Raw genomic sequence first — 21,277 nt, forward strand, 5'->3', positions numbered from 1 at the left:
GGAATGGTCTGGTTCCCACCAAAGCACACCTCCATCCCAATATTCATGTAGAAGCAAAGGAGATTGGCCCGCGGGACTTTAAATGAGATAAGTGCTAATAGCTGGAAAGCAATAAAATACAAGAATTGGTAGATAAAACAATATTTGGTTCTTTATTGCAAACAGTAAGAAGCCCTTCAGCTCCTGGGTCAGATACGGTTTACCACCACCACACAGGAGTAAATTTTTCCATTTGAGTCTCATCTACCTGTGAGTATTCGGTACTCTTGTGAGTCCCCATTACTTCATTGAATCCTTTTCTACCTAAATTATTTTACCTCTTACTGTTTACTTCAACAAATTGTTTCCTTGTAGATATACCTTGAAATGCATTTATCTCTGAAGAAGCGAGCATATAGCTCTCGAAACGCGTCAGTTCAGGATGCAGTATACTCTATTGCTATGGAACTACAATATGTTATTAAGGCTACATTTGAAACCAAGATGTATACCCATATGTGATGTACCATTGTTTATATTTTAGCCACTGAGCTACGTCATGTGCTACTGAGTACATGATAATATTTCTTACCTTTACAACATGTTCACAACATGCAATAAAGAACCAAATATTGTTTTATCTACCAATTCTTGTATTTTATTAATATAAATGAGGGGGAAGGGGAATAAAATGGGTAGTAGGAAGGATACAAAGGGATCGGCATAATGGGTATAATATGTAATAATAGGTATAAATAACCATAACGTAATATTGGTATTACTTTTAGAGAAGCCGATGTCCCAAAATGTTTAATGGGATAAAACGGGAAGGGGGGAATTGTATTTTATTGTTTTCCAGCCATTAGCACTTACCTCATTTAAAGTCCTGCGGGCCAATCTCCTTTGCTTCTAAACAAATTCAACTTAAGAACAAACCTACAGACCCTATCTTGTTTGTAACCTGGGGACTGCCTGTAGCTGCTAAGCAACTGCCGTCAAGCTGCTACTCCAACCAACCAATAATGTTTCTAAAGCCCCGTACACACGCACAGATTGTTGGCCGTAAATTGTCGGCCAACGTCCGATCTGCCGATTGTCGGCTTGTTAGTATGATGCTTCCGACAACCAACTGCGAATTTTCGGCCGAAAAAAATCTGGTGTGCAGGCTATAAAATTTTTGTTGGCCAACAACAGAACGGCCGATTGTTCCTCAGTCAGTACAGATTTTGGCAGACAAAAATCAGATGAGCAAGACTGGGCATGCTCAGAGAAGAAAAAACACACGGAAAGTCAACCATCACATGACATCACTTCTGAAGTTGGTTTTTGTTGGCCAACAAAAGTCCAGTGCAAGTCTAGAGCACCTATCAACCAACAAACAACACTGGACAAAGACGGCCGATCGGTTGGCCAACAATCTGTGCGTGTGTACGGGGCTTTACATAAGTCTATGAAGTCACTGTTTTTCTGAGTCCATCCAAGCTTTATTCTTTGTTGACTCCTTAGGAACTATTTTCTTAAGCCCCAATGAAAGGTGCAAAGTGTGGCTCCCGAAAACATATTGGAGGTTACGTTCGCTATATGTTTAGAATAAAATCTCATTTTGGCCTGCAACATTTTGGTAAGGCACTCCAATCTTGTGGGTAAGGCACTCCAATCTTGTGGGTAAGGCACTCCAATCTTGTGATCCATATATTACAGCCACTAAAAAAGAGTTTCACTCTTGCTGCTTGTTTCTTCATCTACAGTATTTTATACCACAGAGAATGTAGCAGAAGGAGGAAAATGTCCTTTTATGGCTTTGCCATCGTTTGAGGACCAAGTTGGAACTGTGGTAGGGAGATTTATGAAGGAAAGGGTATAATACTTTAACTACCAGAGATATTCCATCATGAAAATCTCTACAAAAAAAAATAACAAGCCCTTTCAAATACTCTAACAAGTTTCTCTACGCTCAACTGATAACCTCCCAGAGCAATGTTTAAAATTGGTGCATTGTGGGTGATCATTTACCCCATGGCTACCTGATACATCTTCTTCTGTAAAGGTTGTGAAAATGAATTTAAAAATAATAAATTAAATTCAACAAAAAGTGTGAACCCCCCAATTACTTAAAATATTACAAGGCAAATTACCCTCAAAGACTGCCATAGTTCAGCATTGTACTGGCAAGTTTAAGGTTTAAGGTTAAGTTTGAGGTGGATCTTATGGCTGAGAAAAAAAAAACTACTGAAATATTAATATAATACAATTCTCCTCCACAAGATCTTTTTCTAATAAAATTCAAAAGATTTTCAAAAACAATTAAAAACATAAAGTGGGCCTACGCGTTTTGAAGGACATCTAATCTAGCTCATTCTCCAGTTCAGTCACTAGATCTTTACTAGGATACTGGGCAATGCCAAAACAAGGTCACCTAGCATGGAGAACAATGTTTGGTTTTGTTAAATAAGTTTTGCATAGTCGATATTTTGCAAAGTGCTGTCAAGTTAAGATCTTTAAATCCACGTGTCTTACTAAACGTCATTACAGGGTTGCTGTAAAAAAAACATTTTCATGCTACTTTTTGATTACTTTAAGCAAGCGTTGACATCTTTGGATCAATCGGACTGGATAAACTGCACTGCAGCTTTACAATATTGTTAATATTAAAAATAATAAAGAGTACTGTCCATCATTAGGTAGACGAAGAGGACAACCAACGCAAAAAAACCTCCTTCACTAAATCAATGTTTTAAAGATTGAACTCTTGATTCTTGTGGATCCTTTAATTATTTACATATGGTTTTGCCATCACTGAAGGGTATAAATTGACCCAGCAATTCAGGAAAATATGTTAGCTGTAGCAGTGAAAGATCCAAAGATCAACAATATTCTCTGTTTTGCATAAAAATGTACAGTAAATACCCTGGTTTCCATCTGCTACTCAATTTGTCTACCACTCCGACTGTCCAAGATGACAGACCTCCGTTGTGGTTGGTAGAAGCAACTGGTTGATGTCTCCAGTCTTTGCCCATTTTTGGGGATTGTCATTTTATTCCTGAGAATGACCCCATCTGGAGTCCTCTGGTTTTCTCCTACAGACTCCTGGGAAGTGGTCTGAGTTGGGCTTTTAATAGGAGTTAGAAGAATTCTGGAATCAACTGAAGGATGGTCCATTATGGGAAAAGGTGGGCTAAACAGTATGAGGCTTTGAGGTCTTCCTGGTCGGGACCTAAAAGACTTTGAAATTCCAGAAGGGCGTTCCAATTTAGATGAAAAAGGCGTGTCCCCAGAAGCCTCTCCATCTGAAGTTCGCTTGCGGCGAAGAACTGGAACATCTTGAGAAACACCTCGGTTGTTGTCTGATGAGGAATTCAAAGTGGAATGATGAGTAGCATCTGTAGAAACTGGATCACTATTCTCCTTTTCCTCCACAGCTTTAACCTCAGTCTTTGGTGTCTTTGGAATGTCATTAGTCCCCGTAACTTGGGGTGAAGCCTGCTTTACTGTTGAATCGGGTTCACTTTCTTTTTTCTCAGGAGGAAGAACTTCTGAATCTGCATTTAACACTTGTAATGGCTGAGGAATTTGAGTGTACTGGATCTTTGGTGGCACTACTGGAACAGCTTTGGCTTGGCACATCTTTATCATAAACGAAGCTCTAACTGCTGAGACACTCACCGGAGCGGAGTTACGACGTCCCGTTGGTGCATGATTTGCCGATGAGTAATCCAAATCACTATTTTGGTGAGAACACGGCTTCTCATTTAAACTTTTTGATCGATCATACAATGATAGTGTGGTAAATGTGGTTGATTGATGAATCTGCTGATGTTTTGTGCCATCAGGATTCTGGGTGGATGTGTTTTCGAATGTAAAAATTGCTCCAGATGAAGAGGATGAATCTGATTTTAAAGATGAAGGTTGACTTTGAGATTCCTCTGATGATCCTTCATTGGCAATACCACTGTCATTTGATTGATGATTATTACAAATATGGGTTGAAGGCTTTACCTCCTGGACATTGACATTAGGCAAACTATCTAAGGAATTTAACGGTACTCTTGGTGTTACTACTGTAGTATCTAAAAATTCATTGTCCTTCATCCACGAATGTTCAATCACAGGTTCTGTACATGGCCGACCATCATTATCTTCAGTTTTAAGCAATGAATCAACTTGATTTCCACCTGCCGACATTTCAGGATATCTGGAAATCATTTGTCCAAGCTGTGGTTCATGTTTAAGATTTTGGTTTATAAGTTGATCATTCCTTGATCTAATGTAACTGCCTCCATCCGCTTTAATGCCAGCCATTTTCAACGTCCACTGACTCGTTCGTGTGTCTTTACTGTCCAGAGATAAACTGCGTGTAAACTCTGGCCTTTTATATAGTTCCCCTGTAGTTCCTCTCCTCTTTGGTGGTATGGCTGGTGCCTCAGTCTCTACAACAGTCTTTAATTTTGGAGAGTGCAAAGGGCTTGTTACCCATTGGTGGTCTTCCCATAGTTCTTCAAGCTCAAATGTCTGTGCACCATCTCCTCCAACATCATCATCATTGTCTAAAGACTCACTTGATTTTCTTTCTTCTGACTTATCATCCGTGTCTTCTTCTCTGATTCCCTCCATTAGATCAGAAATCACTTGCGCATCTTCACTTTCACTTTCTTTTACAACAGCCATCCTTCTCTCTTTATCAGCAGCCAACGGCTTTTCAAGGGCAATCTCCTCAGTTGGTGTTTCAGGGTTGGACCTTAAATCGTGCTCATCAACAAGTCTTTGTTCTTGCTGTGTACATTCATGGGTTTCTTGAGGTAGGGTGCTGTCATTTTCCAGTTCTGTATTTGGAGGAATTACATTTTCTTTTTGGTTGCTTCTTTCCTCGGCCATATTACCACTGCCTTCATCAAGCGAATGAGGAATGTCCTTCTTTATATTCATTTCAGGTGCTCCATCGCACGAGCTGTCTTCTTTTACAGCTTCGCTACTTTGAGAAGATGGCGATGGAGCTCTGTTAGAATCTGCTGCAGTTCCTGTAGAAGTAGAAAGATCTTCTTCTGACTCAGTAATCTTCAGCTCTTGTATATCTGACCAAAGAGGATCCAGGAGAGTAATAGATGCATCATCCTCCTATGAAAAAAAAGGAAAAAAACGTCAGCACAAAACTACTTGAAGACCAGGCTTTTTCTGGCACTTTTTATTTACAAAAACAGTATTTTTTGCTAGAAAATTACTTATAACTCCCAAACATTATACATTTTTTTTTTAGCAGAGACCCTAGGGAATAAAATGGCGATTGTTGCAATTGTTTATGACAGCCCTCAAAAATTCCACTCGCCTGCTCGCATTTTGCGAGTGGAATGATGAGGATGGCGAGTAAGGGCTGTGCTGTAAGAAAAGGGTGGACCCGGGGCGCAGAGCAGTGCGCCCTGAGCCCACCCATCGTGTGACAATAGCGAATCAATATTCGCTATTGTCACACGGATCCTCCTCCTGATCCTCCTCCTGGCCAATCAGGAAGCGGGTCCGAGACCCGTTTCCTGATTGGCCGAAAGGCGAACAATTGCCATTGGCCAAGGAGGAGGAGGAGGACTCGGGAGACGCGGAGGATTTAGGAGAAGCCGCCGCTGCATCAGGTAAGTGCACGCTGGTCTCTCTGCATGCTGTGGGCACTCTGCATTAAAAGGGGGCACGCTGTGGTCACTCTGCATTTAAGGGGGCATGCTGTGGGCACTCTGCATTGAAAGGGGGCACGCTGTGGGCACTCTGCATTTAAGGGGGCACGCTGTGGGAACTCTGCATTGAAAGGGGGCACACTGTGGTCACTCTGCATTGAAAGGGGGCACGCTGTGGGCACTCTGCATTGAAAGGGGGCACGCTGTAAGGCACTCTGCATTTAAGGGGGCACGCTGTGGGCACCCTGCATTCAAGGGGGCACGCTGTGGGCACTCTGCATTGAAGGGGGCACGCTGTGGGCACTCTGCATTGAAGGGGGCATGCTGTGGTCACTCTGCATTGAAAGGGGGCACGCTGTGGTCACTCTGCATTTAAGGGGGCACGCTGTGGGCACTCTAAAGTTGTTGTTGTTAATATTTTTTTGTAAATTAATTCTGAATAAAACATTTAACAGTGTAGGGTTTGGGTGGGGCAACAAGTGGCGAGTAACTCTTAAGGCCTGGCTAGTAGTTTTAATGAGTTGAAATTTTGAGCCCTGGTTTATGACACACGGTATTTGCGCGGCAGTTTTGCAAACACATTTTTTTTTAAAAAATACCTTTAGTGAAATTAAAAATAATAAAAAATACAATATATACCCCAATTTTCTTTTGTAAAATGTTAAAACATGTCACGCTTTCAAATTTTGCATGCTTATGGAATGTCGACAAACTACATTACTAAAATCTCTATAGGCGACGCCTTTACAGGTTACCTGTTTGGAGTTACAGAGGAGGCCTAGCGCTAAAATTATTGCTCTCACTCTAAAGTACGCATCTTATATTTTTTACTTTTTATTTTTTACACTGTCCCTTAGTTTATTTCTTTTTAATCACTTTTATTCCTGACAGGGCCTCTTTCTGGAGAGATCTGGGGTCAGAAAGACCCTAAATCCCTCCTTTACCTTGAAAAGCAAAAGAAAAACATTTTTTTTTGATCTTTTGCATTAAAAAAAATAGATTTTTTGTAAGAACTTACCGTAAAATTATCCTCTGACAGTCGCCACCCACTCATACAGTCTTCACTACTGGGTATTGGTCTTATCCACAGGAGTAAGCTAGGCAGAAGATTTTGTTAAGAAAACATTCACAAAACCTTGTATAGACACAATTACAGGGGGCTGTTCCTCTGGTCCAATACCCCCCTGCTAGCAGCATTCCCAATTCAGTGTGGTAGCAAGCAGTATATAGGTCCATGAACCCCAAAAGAGGGGCAGGGGGCGGCGACTGTCAGAGGACTCAGAGAAAAGAATTTTACGGTAAGTTCTTACAAAAATTTTATTTTCTCTTACGTCCTCTGACAGTCGCCGCCCACTCATACAGTCTTCACTACTGGGATGTCCCAAAGCAGTGTAGATGTGAGGGGTGGAAAAGGCAACCGTCTAAAAGGCAACCAGTGTAAAGAAAAATCACTTTTTTAAATAAAAAATAAGAAGAAAAGGCTGAGACTGCAGCCCCATCCAAGGGAAGCCTGCCTACTCCTAACTAGGCAAAAGACAAACTGAATTGGGAATGCTGCTAGCAGGGGGGTATTGGACCAGAGGGACAGCCCCCTCTAGGTGTGTCTATACAAGGTTTTGTGAATGTTTTTAACAAAATCTTCTGCCTAGCTTACTCCTGTGGATAAGACCAATACCCGGTAGTGAAGACTGTATGAGTGGGCTGCGACTGTCAGAGGACGTAAGAGAAAAAAATGTTTACGTCCAAACTGGACTGGAAATGTTGTCATGACATCGCTCCGATCCTTCAAGGCCATGGAGGCAATCAAAGAGGATCTACTCTTTGATCGCCTCTGTGACCAGCTAGCTGCACCATTGGATCATTTCTCAGGCAAGCCATCAGAAACGGTAAGCCTGAAAAACTACTAAGCCCCCCTGCCGCCCCTTCTGAAACAGTTCTAGAGGCTCGTGAACCTCTCAGGCTGCTTTCATGTGAAAGCCAGCTGCCGGCTATAAAAAAATGATACCGGGGTTATGGCTGATATCTTCAGCCATAATCCTGGTAAACCACTTTAAAACGTATATATAAGAGAGAAAATAAAAAAAAGTAACAGCTCTAAATAATTTGAAATTAAATACAAATTTAGGCCAAAAATTTTCATTTCACTTTGGATAGAGCAAGGAAGGGTTGGAGCCGTTTTTTTTTTTTTTTTATCACTGTCTGTGTTCCTATTGGAGAAGCCTCCCCTTAACTCCCATCAGCACAGAAAGTGATGGGATCTCCCCAACAGTGACACCAAAAAACCCCCAAAAACTGACTTTTACCAACATGAGGCAAGGCTAGACCACCTGCCAATGATTGTATTCCTATCTGTGCCTTCCTGTCCCTTTTAGCCCCAATTAATTGGAAAGGCATCACAGGAACAGGAAGCGATGGAAAATGTTTCCAATGTTGTCACAGATAGAAATAAAAATATGATCAAGGGGAATGGTATATTTTCCTTAAATAGTTGTCTTGAGGTATAATCTTCCAACATATTCTGCAAATGCCAGCCTGTGAATGGTTTTTAACAGGCTGCTGGTAGCGGCCTTGCAGAACACCTTCACCTCCTGGGTGCATAAACACTACCCTTCTGCACGCTGTACACCCATGTGATTGAACTCTTAATGTGTCACTAACCCACATCATAAAAAAAAACTATCAATAAATAGTCGCTACGAGATTCGTTTTATGTATTCTGCAAAAAACCTGGTTGATCCTGCTGCTCTCTATCTCCGCCTTCTGTCCATGTCCTTGCTTTCAGCTTGGAATTTTGTAGAGCAGTGTTGGCAGCTCTGCACATGCTCAGTTTTCAGTGAGTTTCTATGCTGAGTATTTCCTCCCTATCACATCTGAGCAGCCCATGTGACTATAGAGTCACACATGTGGGCGTATACACAGTGGTAAATGACAGCCCACTCCCTCCCTACTCTTCCATGCCCACTAATCAGATAAACACACTGGAGGCAGGATATTACATCCTGATTGATGGAGGATTCACCTCCCTCTCATTCTAAAACACAGGCTGGAGGGGCGTGACACAGAATTGTATTCAAATATTTATTTGTCTGATAATTTAAAACAGTTTATTGATATTAATTATTTATCTTTAGCTCTGTATTCCAATGGCTGTTTTTTTTTTGAACATGTGACCAGCAGCAGAGGACTAGAAGCTCCTCCTGCTTATGTTTCCCTGCAGACAGCCTAGGAGAGAGCTGGGTCATGTGACAGCTGTATATTGATTAGGAAAAATTATTAAAATAATTGCAGTACCATCATCCACATATGAAAATAGAAGGGACAATGTAAATTTAAATAGTGTTTGTTTAGTATCACTTTAACCACTTAAGCCCCGGAAGATTTTACCCCCATTCCGACCAGGGGGTATTTTGCGATTCGGCACTGCGTGACTTTAACGGACAATTGCGCGGTCGTGCGACGCTGTACCTAAACAAATTTGGCGTCCTTTTTTTCCCACAAACAGAGCTTTCTTTTGGTGGTATTTGATCACCTGTGCGATTTTTTGATCACGCGCTATAAACAAAAAAAGAGCGTCAATTTTGCAAAAATAGCAATATTTTTCACATTTTTTTATATGAAATTCCCCAAAAAAAATTTAAAAATCAAAATTTTTTTACTTTTTCGGCCAATTTGTTTTATGCTACCTATGTTTGGTAAAAAAAAATCGCAAAAAGCGTATTTTGATTGGTTTGCGCAAAAGTTATCGCGTTTACTAACAAAGGGAAAGATTTCTGTCATTTTTGTTGTTTTTTTTTTTAACGTGTAATGGCGGCGATCTGCGATTTTTTTGCGGTACTGCGACATTGGGGCGGACAGATCGGACCCTTGACTGACATTTTTGACACTTTTGGGGTTACCAGTGACATTTCTACAGTAATCAGTGCTATATATATGCACTGTTACTGTAAAAATACACTGGTAGTGAAGGGGTTAACTTTATTTGGGAGGGAGGGGCTGTGTGTATCCCTAGGGGCGTGCTTTCTACTGTGATTGGCTGGGGCTTGAGCTGTATGGACTGATCAACGGATCTACATACTAGATCCGAGTGATCAGTATCCTAACAGCAAGGAGAATGACAGGTGGCTTGTTTACACAAGCTGCCTGACATTCTCCCTCTCCCCCGCCGATCGCCGAGTGACCGGCGGACATCGGGTCCGCCGGTCACACGCGCGGGGGGGTCCGTGACCACGCGGGAGCGGGAGCGCGCCTCCGGGGGCGCGCGCTCGCTCCCTAGACCCTCACAGGCTAGTGACGTAGCCCTACGTCACTTTGCCTGTGAGGGGCTGACTGCCGACGTAGATCGGCGTTAGGCAGTCGGCAAGTGGTTAAATGAGCTCATCAAAAGTGCCTGATGCTCCTAAAAGCAACTGTAAAAATGCCCTGTGTGCATGAGGCCTAAACGTCCATTTATCAGCAGCAGTGTACATCAGGCCTTAGAATGTTTTTTTTTTTTTTTATCTCCTCATGTAAGCAGATAATAGACCCTACATCACTACTTTATAGAATAAAGCCATAAATATTGTCCGATGAGACTCCCCGACTAAACGCCTGACATTTACTTTCATTATTCTCTTTCCTGAACATCTCGCAAACTCAACGCAATGGCACATAATGTCAGCGCTGACACTTTAGCAATACAGCTGACCTTTATTAACATCATTTATCTCACAATAAGTCCAAAAACATCACATTTAAAGACCGAGTTACAAAGGTTAACAAAGGCCGTGGTCATATTTAATAAGAAACTACTGCAAAAGAATAAAATACGACCATTTTACATCCTGACATCCTAAAGTTGACCTACTATGGATAATGGAAGGACCACATTTTTTTAATTTTTTTTTTTAGCCAGGCCACCTCAACATAAACATGGCGCTGGATACAGATCTGCAATGGGTCCGTCACATTTTCATTGGACACACTAGCTCAGGTTCGGTCACCAACAGACTATGCACCGGATTGTAGAAGAGGACAGCGCAGGATGGGAGAAGAGGACAGCGCCAGAGCCAAAGGGCCAGTTTACTGTCCTTCAGACTGTGGGGGGGCGGATTGGGAGCATCGGGAGTAGAAAACGTCCCGGCATTAGTGGGAGTAAAAAAATGCCCCATCTTTGGTGTCATTGGGAGAAATTGTGCCCTATCGTTGGTGTTAGTGAGACCAATGGTGCCCCATCATTGTTGTCAGTGAGACAAATGGTGCCCCATCATTGGTATCAGTGAGACAAATGGTGCTCCATCATTGGTGTCAGTGAGATGAATGGTGCTTCATCGTAGGTGTCAGTGAGACAAATGGTGCTCCATCATTGGTGTCAGTGAGATGAATGGTGCCCCATCATTGGTGTCAGTGAGATGAATGGTGCCCCATCATTGGTGTCAGTGAGATGAATGGTGCCCCATCATTGGTGTCAGTGAGATGAATGGTGCCCCATCATTGGTGTCAGTGAGACAAATGGTGCTCCATCATTGGTGTCAGTGAGATGAATGGTGCCCCATCATTGGTGCCAGTGAGATGAATGGTGCCCCATCATTGGTGTCAGTGAGACAAATGGTGCTCCATCATTGGTGTCAGTGAGATGAATGGTGCCCCATCATTGGTGTCAGTGAGATGAATGGTGCCCCATCATTGGTGTCAGTGAGATGAATGGTGTTCCATCGTTGGTGTCAGTGAGACTAATGGCGCTCCATCGTAGGTGTCAGTGGAAGGAATAGTGCCTCATCATTGGTATCAGTGGGAGGAATAGTGCCCCATCATTGATGTCAGTGGGAGGAATAGTGCCCCATCATTGGTGTCAGTGGGAGGAATAGTGCCCCATCATTGGTATCAGTGGAAGTAATAGTGCCCCATCATTGGTATCAGTGGAAGAATAGTGCCCCATCATTGGTGTCAGTGGGAGGAATAGTGCCCCATCATTGGTGTCAGTGGGAGGAATAGTGCCCCATCATTGGTATCAGTGGGAGGAATAGTGCCCCATCATTGGTATCAGTGGAAGGAATAGTGCCCCATCAATCGTGTCATTGGGCTCCATTGTTGGTGTCATCGGCAAGAACTGTGCCCCATCGTTGGAGTAATTGGGAGAAACTGTGCTCCTTTGCTGGTGTCAGTGGATGAAATAGTGCCCTGCGGCCCGGATAAAGGCTAGCAAAGGGCCACATCGGGCCCCCGGGCTTCAGTTTGGGGACCACTGGACTAAACTATCTAGCACTGAACAAGAGGGGGCACAGAGGGAGATACCAAATCACATAAGTAAACAAGTTGTAGTATGTCAAAACCGCCATTAGATGTCAGCATACTACAGAATAATAATCTGACACAGTTCAATAAAATACTGAAAAGTACAATACATAAAAGTGGGGCAGAGCTTAAACACTGGAGCCTCATATGCAGCAGAGCTAAAAGGCCATGGTACATGAGGTCTTAGTCAAAAGCAATGGCACTATGAAGGTCCCTGTGCTTACCTGATCATTGGGGAACTGACTATGCAGATCATTGGTTGGGGTAATCTCTGGTGAGGTCTTGGCTGTGTCAGCTTCTGCTGGTTTGATGGGTTCTGATTGAATGGCTTCATGTAATTTATTGATCGATACAAAATCTACCGGCTTCCTGTCTACCACCGAGATTGGTAGAATATCCGGTAACTGCGACATTTCCAGTAAGATTTCCTTCAGAGTCAGAGTCCTGTTATCTTCTGTCAAGGCAAAATAAATGATCAGTCAGTAGAAACTCAAAAGGCAATACATTGTTATGCAAATTGTTTTCATATTTTTTATACTTTTTATTTTTTTCATACTTTTTATTTAGCCATCACGTTAAATTATAAAAGAAAAAAAAACTTATATCACACGCATATATATATTTATATATATGTTTATATATATATATATATATATATATATAAACATATATATATATGCATATATATATATATATATGTGTGTATATATATATATATATATATATATATATATATATATATATATATGTGTGTGTGTGTGTGATAGAAAAAAAAATTTCTTTTATAATTTAACGTGTTTATTTATATATATATATATGTATGTATATATATATATATATATATATATATATATATGTATATACATATATCATTTTTTTTAAATCAATTTCTATTATTTTATTTATGTTTTTCAGATCTTATCAGGTAACTATGAAATATTTTGTATGAATATTATAAATTAATCAGCAGGGGGCTGACTTACGGGCAGAGGTGTATGGTCAGAAGACATGAGCAATTTGTTTAGTGTCGAATCAAAATTCTGATTTGTGTGATTCGGATACATGCGACTCTCTGAATCACAATAGTAATGAATTTCAACTAATCAGAAAGAAATTATACATTGTTTAGAAATAAATTATTTTGTATTAATTTGTTTTATTCGGATGACAGGTTGCGATAGATTGGGTCTTTTGTTAATGTTTAAAGCATTTGAAATAACGTAACAACATAACAAATGATCCAAATTGATTTGGATCCATTTGTTTTTATACTAGTGATCGTAGCATGAATATTCAAATACTTTTTTTTTGTATCGGGGTTGAACTTGAGAGATCAATCATTTAATTTGTATGTTTATATGTGCGCAGCCCAACAAAGTCAGTTGACAATGGGGAAATTAATTCAACCTAATACCAAAATGAATGTAAACATATTATTTAGATTCATTTATTAAAAAAAAATAAAATCCCCCAATATAGATCTATCGTCAATCACGCTGCCCGCCGTAGTGCCAGACCCGAAAAAAGGAAAAAAACCTCCAGTCTCGTCAAAGGCTCCCGCCGTCTGCTTGTTCCTCATTTCTTAACCCTAGTTCACACCTTTGCATTTTTCAGTGCGTTTTTCATTTTGCAGAAACTCGCTACAGTCCATTTAACTTGGTTTCCTCTGGTACACGTTCACATCTATGCGTTTTTCAGCCGGTGCATTTTTTTCCCGCCGCAAATTGCATTTTGCATGTAATAGACTTCAATGGGCCTGCACCAAAAACGCGAGTGTTGCGTATTTGATGCGTTTTTACATAGGTTTTGCGTTTATTAATTTTTTTATCTTAATCGAAACAGTGTAAGCTGGTTGCTAAGGGGTGGGCTGGGAAGCTGGCTGCCGCGTCCTTAACAACCGATGAGTCATCAGTTGTCAGTGGGCTTCCCCGCTGACAGCTGAATGTAAAAGCAAGAATTGCAGGCAACAAAATAACAATTCATACCAGGCCCTTTGGGTCTGGTATGGATTTTGAGGGAAACCCCATGCCAAAATTAAAAAAAATAAAATGGCGCGGGGCCCCCCTAAAATCCATATCAGACCCTTAACCGAGCATGCAGTCAGGCAGGTCAGGAAAGGGGGTGGACGAGCAAGCTAAGGAGCGGGGCCACCCAGGCAATGCCGCTTAGCTATTTAAAAAATGTCACATGGGGAAGCAAGCAGATCACAGGAGTATTTGTCGCAAGCTGAGCTTTTTCTTTTTCCTTTTTTCGGGTCCGGCGGTGCAGTGGACGGTGTGATTGCCAATGGATCTACATGGGCGAACATCGTTTTTTTATTTTTTAATGAAGGACTTGCCAAAAACTCTTGTACTATCTTTATTCACTTTTACACTTTTTTGGTAAATGGGTAGGGGTACTTTGTACCCCCATACTCATTCACATGGGGGGTGGGATTCGGGGGCCCCCTTGTTAAAGGTGCTTCCAGATTCCGACAAGCCCCCCGTCGGTAGACACCCACAACCACAGCCCAGGGTTGTGAGGAAGAGGCCCTCGTCCCCATCAACATGAAGCCCCGCCCCAAAGCACCCCCTCATGTTGAGGGTATGTGGTCTGGTATAGTTCGGGGGGGGCTCACTCATCCTCTCCCTTTTCTGACCTGCCGGGCTGCATGCTCAGAGAGGGGTCTGGTATTTATTTTGGGGGGTGCCCCATGCCATTTAAAAAAAAAATGTTGGCCTGGGGTTCCCCTCCAAATCCATACCAGACCTGATGGGCCTAGTATGGATTTGGGGGGGGGGGGGGACCAAATGTAGTTTTTTCTTGATTTTTTTTTTTTTACATTCAGCTGTTAGTGGGGAACCCCGCTGACAGCTGATAACTCATCGGTTGTTAAGGACACAGCAGCTGGCTTCTTGGCCCGCTCCTTAGTAACCAGCTATACACAGTCTGTGATTGAACAGAATTACTACGCTGACCCTGATGCAGCAAAAAACAGGGGCATAGCAGAATACAAAATCATGTGCCACATCCTGAAAATCATTGAAATGGGAAAAACGGGGAAAAAAATTGGACTTTGAAGGCACTATACATAAAAAACAACACTTTATTGTTGATAAGCATAAAACCAAAAAGGGGAACATCAACCGTTCCCAGAGGGGCGGAGACAGTAGGTCAAAATGCAGGTGGCACAGTGACAGAAACCTGCCACTAGGACATACAAAGTGACAAGAGTGGACAAGATATCAATAAAGGTAGTAACAAAATGACATAGGTGAGGGCGCTATACGCTACAGTCGGGCAGCACCCGAAGTGGGTAACGCAGAGCGTCCTCAACAGTGGGGTACAATTTCCACAAGGGAACAGGTTCATGTAGCCAAATGCTCTACATGTTTCGCCTGATGTTCAAGCTTCTTCCGGAGCTGATGGAGTACACGTTCTGTATAGCGAGATGAACCATAATTAGTAAAACGACACAGAAAATAATATACAAAATACAGGTTGAATACATCCAGCTGGTTTACAGATATGCACCATGACACACAGTTTAACAAACAATTGCACATATAATACTATACAGTTGAAAAATTCATAAATTATACTGATCCAGTACACATGGGGGAGGGGAGGGAGAAGGGAAGGAGAGGATGACGGTGCGTGTGGCATTGAGAGCCCATGGGATCACGTGTTGGTCCCATCGAGCCCCTCCCCTCCCGCGCCCCGCCATCCCAGCAGATCCTGCCCCTCTGAGCGCAGGTGAATGGTGCATGCGCGGGACGGATGGCCGGGGTCGGATTGACGTCACATCCTGTGACTCATGGACTCGGGAGCAGTGAGCTATAAAGGAGGCAGTCATCAAGCCTCCTGTATGGTGGTTATTCCCCATCCGGGGGCATCTTTGCTGTGAGGAAAACCAGGAGGACGCACTGCATGGTAACTTTGTCTTTCTGCCTGTCTTTTTGCTGGCTCTGTCTGTGACCTTTTACTAATTCCACCCCTCTATCGCCAGTTTCTTTTTACCGGAGGGTTTGCTACGGACTAAGCCCCCTCAGCCTTTGCCCTGTTATGATTTCTACCAGTGAGTATTCACTTTTTCTAATTCCCTACTGGTTAGTGTTCACCGCTCCCTCTCTGGATGTACCAGGCACTACCCCCATCCATATCTTTTGGTGCTGGCTATGTACTCATCATTTCATACCTTCATTTTCTGTATCTATGGCATGATACTATTCCGGGTGTTGGTTTTTGGTTTTGTTTCCATGTATGTTATCTGTACGCCTATCCTCCTGCGGGACTGCTGGATATCTGTACCCCTACCTGTATGTGGCACCTTTACTTGCATGCCTATCTTCTTGTGGGATTTCTGGATATCTGCAACCCCACCTGGGTGGTCCACACTTAAGACCCTGTGGTGTTTTATGACCCTGATGTGGCTATTTCAGTGTTGTATTCTCATACGGCCACACCATGGGTCTTATTATAACAGGTTACCTTTTTCCCATCCTCCACTATAGGTCTACATTTGATTTGTTCTGTTATTTGAACAATCAATACTTTCCAAGTGGCCGTAGCAGTGCGTGCCCCTATGTGTTGCCTCAGCAGGCCCTCGTGACTACTATTATTTTATGATACGCCTTTGGCTACCTTCCTGGCGCCCTTGTTGGCCCCAGTGACACCTTTATAGGGGTAGGTATCCTTATTTTGATTGCTATGTCGTTTACTTTTTCCATTTTCTCCCCTGCTCCCCACAGTGACCCCATTGTGCTCTCATGGCCCCTCGGATGGCTGACCCTTGTGCCATCCATTGTAGCCATGAGAGGGTCGGAGAGGCATTCCTCTCCTTCCCTTCTCCCTCCCCTCCCCCATGTGTACTGGATCAGTATAATTTATGAATTTTTCAACTGTATAGTATTATATGTGCAATTGTTTGTTAAACTGTGTGTCATGGTGCATATCTGTAAACCAGCTGGATGTATTCAACCTGTATTTTGTATATTATTTTCTGTGTCGTTTTACTAATTATGGTTCATCTCGCTATACAGAACATGTACTCCATCAGCTCCGGAAGAAGCTTGAACATCAGGCGAAACATGTAGAGCATTTGGCTACATGAACCTGTTCCCTTGTGGAAATTGTACCCCACTGTTGAGGACGCTCTGCGTTACCCACTTCGGGTGCTGCCCGACTGTAGCGTATAGCGCCCTCACCTATGTCATTTTGTTACTACCTTTATTGATATCTTGTCCACTCTTGTCACTTTGTATGTCCTAGTGGCAGGTTTCTGTCACTGTGCCACCTGCATTTTGACCTACTGTCTCCGCCCCTCTGGGGACGGTTGATGTTCCCCTTTTTGGTTTTATGCTTATCAACAATAAAGTGTTGTTTTTTTTATGTATAGTGCCTTCAAATTCCAATTTTTTTCCCCGTTTTTCCCTATACACAGTCTGTGTTAAAGAGGAAAAAAAAAAATGAAAAAAAGCTAAATGCATGAAAACTGCAAGCAAAAACATTTACCTAAAAATGTAACTGTAGTTTACTGGTCTTTATATGTGGTGGCTGCATTCATTTGTACTTTTTCAGGGTAGGAAGGTTTTTAACAAGCACAGAACATTTGTGTTGATCTTGACAGAAATACCATGCCCTTGTGACATCCTGTGAGAAAGCAAAATAATCTTTTCTCTTAATAGAGTCAGTTGCGGAGTGAGCGTAGCCACCCAGAAGTGGTTTATTCCCAGGACTAACAGGTAGAGATAAAGGAAAAAAAAGCCAATAAAACAGAAAACTAATGTAGGCATCACTTCTAAGATGTGGTACCCATCAAACATCTAAATTGTTTGGTTTTTCGATTTAGATATGCTTGAAATTTTTGCCCTAGATATCAAGGCTGGGTTCACACTGGTATGATGCGGGAACCACAGTGCAGGTTCCTTCATCGCAGGCAGTTCACACTGCACTCTGCGAACCGCTGCAGGTGTCAATATAAAGTTAATGATACCCCCAAATTGGTTCGCAGAATGCAGTGCGAACTGTGGAAATGGATCCCATGGGTCTGAACCATTTTGGCGCAAATGCGATGCGATTTCAGCCATACAAACTGAATTTGTATCGCACAGACATCGCATTTGATGTGCACAGAAATGCAGTGTGAATCACATGCAATATCTGCAATTGCATTAGTGTGAACCCAGCCTAAAGCCCACTAATGTAGGCAGGTTAGCGCACAACAGAGACCTGTGCTGCAGCACTTAGCAATGGCCAGCAGCAGATAGTGAACATTCAAGACTAATCGTTACAGCTTCATAGGCAAGGTTCCCAGTGCAAATCTCATCCCTACTTTACTGATCTCTCCCACACCTAACACACAAAGTACTAAAGCGTGCTTAGTGTAGGTTGAGGTGATCCTGCAGAGCCACACATGGAAGCTGTCTGGACCATTGCATTGAGGATATTCCTGCAGAGTCACGCATGGAAGCTGCCTTGATCATTGCATTGAGGTGATCCTGCAGAGCCTCCCATGGAAGCTGCCTGGACCATTGCATTGAGGTGATCCTGTGAAGAGCCACGCATGGAAGCTGCCTGGACCACTGCTGAGCACAGGGACACTTTGCCATGTTTTCTCACCTCTAACTCATGTGATACAGCTACATAGGCAAGGGCCCCACTGCTGAGCACAGGGACACTTTGCCATGTTTTCTCCCCTCTAACTCATGTGATACAGCTACATATGCAAGGGCCCCAATGCAAATCTCATCCCTACTTTACACCTAACACACACAGTACTGAAGCACACTCAGTGAAGGTTGAGGTGATCCTGCAAAGCTGCCCATGAAAGCTGCCTGGACCATTGCATTGAGGAGATCCTGCAGAGCCACACATGGAAGCTGCCTTGATCACTGCATTGAGGTGATCCTGCAGAGCCGCCCATGGAAGCTGCCTGGACCATTGCATTGAGGTGATCCTGCAGAGCCGCCCATGGAAGCTGCCTGGACCATTGCATTGAGGTGATCCTGTGAAGAGCCGTGCATGGAAGCTGCCTGGACCATTGCATTGAGGTGATCCTGCAGAGCCGCGCATGGAAGCTGCCTGGACCACTGCTGAGCACAGGGACACTTTGCAATATATTCTCACCTCTAGCTCATGTGATTCATCAACATAGGCAAGGGCCCCCAGTGCAAATCTCATCCCTACTTTACTGCTCTCTCCCACACCTAACACAAAAAGTACTGAAGCACGCTCAGTAAGGGTTAATGTGATCCTGCAGAGCTGCCCATGAAAGCAGCCTGGACCATTGCATTGAGGAGATCCTGCAGAGCTGCCCATGAAAGCAGCCTGGACCATTGCATTGAGGAGATCCTGCAGAGCTGCCCATGAAAGCAGCCTGGACCATTGCATTGAGGAGATCCTGCAGAGCTGCCCATGAAAGCAGCCTGGACCATTGCGTTAAGGTTATCCTGCAGAGCCGCCTATAAAAGCTGCCTGAACCATTGCATTGAGGTGATCCTGCAGAGCCACGCATGGAAGCTACCTGGACCACTGCTGAGCACAGGGACACTTTGCCAAGTTTCCTTATCTCTAGCTCATGTGGTATCATGGATCACATAAATCACATGAGGGAGCATCCAAAAATTTGATAGAGATACCTGAAACCCAACCCTGGAAAAAGATCTCATGGAATCGCTTTCAAATGAAAATGTATTCAAAACCAATTGTAGATATAAAATTAAATTAAAAAGTACAAATGAATACATAAAATATTTTTTTTACCTTCAAAAAAGTCTGGGCTTAGATCTTTTAGGCAAGGCCTCCTCGGCTCGTGTTTCTTCACTGGTTCAGTTACATCCGGAGAACGGGATCCTGTTTTAAGTCCAGATTTGCCCGTTGAGTCTGGAGATTTGGCCCCTGAGTCAGGCTCCAGTAGAGGCAGTTCCTCCAGGCTGGAGAGAAGAGGTCGGTCTTTGGAGCTGACTCGGCATGGAGTGCTGTTGGTGCTGATAACTGCTGACACACGTAGAGGAACAGATACTGCAAACGGTTCTGAGATGTTCAAAGCTTTTCTTTGGTGTCTTGGCGAAGCTTCTAAAGGAAATAGGCTTCCAGGGAACCCAGCTTTAGAGGAACCATCATTGGCATTATAAAACATCTTCCTTCCTTTTGGAGAATTCTGCTCATTCTCAGAATCGTCCCCGATTCGGAAAACTTTCATCTGCTCTGGTGGCTGCTTTGCCTGAGACGTTTTGGTGGCTTTGTCTTGGTTAGAACCTCCTGCAGCCCCAGCTACTTCTTCACTATCCCACTCGTTGTCTTGCTTACTGACATCATAAGTGCTGCCGGTTCCAGTTGCACGGGACTTGAGGACAGGTATGAAGAACCCGCCAGTGCCCACAGGCCTTTTGAGTCGGTTCCCTTTATCGTCCTCACCTGTGAAAGGATGTAAGGGGAAAGAAACGTCACATATTGGGCTTTCAAAAAAGGTTTGGGATTTTCGTGAGAGGACATTAAAAGCATTTGTATAATGTATACTATGAAATGAACAGAAAAGGCTAAAGGGAAATTAGGGATATGAAATAAGAAAGGATACTCGGGAGAGGAGTGGAGAGAACATGAGAAGAAGAATGCAGTAAACAGCAGATCAGAACAGAGGGTAATGGAATAGGGAGTAAAGGGGAAAGAATGGAGTAGATGGGAGATGAGAGCAGAAGGGAAAGTAGAGGAAAGGAGAAGAGAAGGGCTTGGAGTGGAGAGGAGAGAAGACGGGAGAGGATTGAACTTGGATGAAGAGAAGAGTAGAAGGGGAAGGAAAATATTCTGTCCCACCCCATGCTACTCTCTCCCTCTCTTATATTTCCTTCAATGTATTCCCCTTCCCTCTTATCTTCCATTCCACTCTTATCTTTTTCCACTCCATTCTCCTCCCGTCATCTCCTCTCCATTCCTTTCCCCAGACCTCTCATCTTTTCTTCATTACCTTCCCCTCTCTATTTTCCTTCCCCTTCTACCCTTCTCTTCACCCAAGTTCAATCCTCTCCCGTCTTCTCTCCTCTCCACTATTTCTTTATGAATGGTGTTCAGCAGGGTTGAGGTCAGGGCTCTGTGAAGGCCATTGAAGTTCCACCACAACAAACTCATCAAATCATGTCTTTATGGAAGGTGTTCAGTAGGGTTGAGGTCAGGGTTCAGTACAGGAAACTCCACAACAAACTTGTGTCTTTATGGAGCTGACTTTGTACATAGGGGGACATGTCATGAAGGGCTTGGAGTGGAGAGGAGAGAAGACGGGAGAGGATTGAATTTGGGTGAAGAGAAGAGAAGGGTAGAAGGGGAAGGAATATAGAGAGGGGAAGGTAATGAAGAAAAGATGAGAGGTCTGGGGAAAGGAATGGAGAGGAGATGAC

At 43.1% G+C, this 21,277-nt stretch overlaps 1 protein-coding gene across 1 annotated transcript in view; it reads right to left on the reverse strand.

The window, feature by feature from the left end:
• Window positions 1-2,177: 2,177 nt before the first annotated feature.
• The window catches only part of ARHGAP31 (Rho GTPase activating protein 31), a 303,422-nt gene continuing 284,322 nt past the window's right edge, over window positions 2,178-21,277 (reverse strand). The window contains exons 10-12 of the mRNA XM_082245042.1: window positions 19,650-20,303; window positions 12,131-12,360; window positions 2,178-5,091 (exon numbers count right to left, since the gene is read on the reverse strand). Coding sequence (XP_082101168.1) covers window positions 2,902-5,091; window positions 12,131-12,360; window positions 19,650-20,303 — 3,074 coding nt within the window. The 3' untranslated portion in view covers window positions 2,178-2,901. The remainder of the gene's footprint in view (window positions 5,092-12,130; window positions 12,361-19,649; window positions 20,304-21,277) is intronic.

The sequence above is a fragment of the Pelophylax lessonae genome (genome assembly GCF_965119305.1).
Source record: "Pelophylax lessonae genome assembly, chromosome: 2".
Classification (NCBI taxonomy): domain Eukaryota; kingdom Metazoa; phylum Chordata; class Amphibia; order Anura; family Ranidae; genus Pelophylax; species Pelophylax lessonae.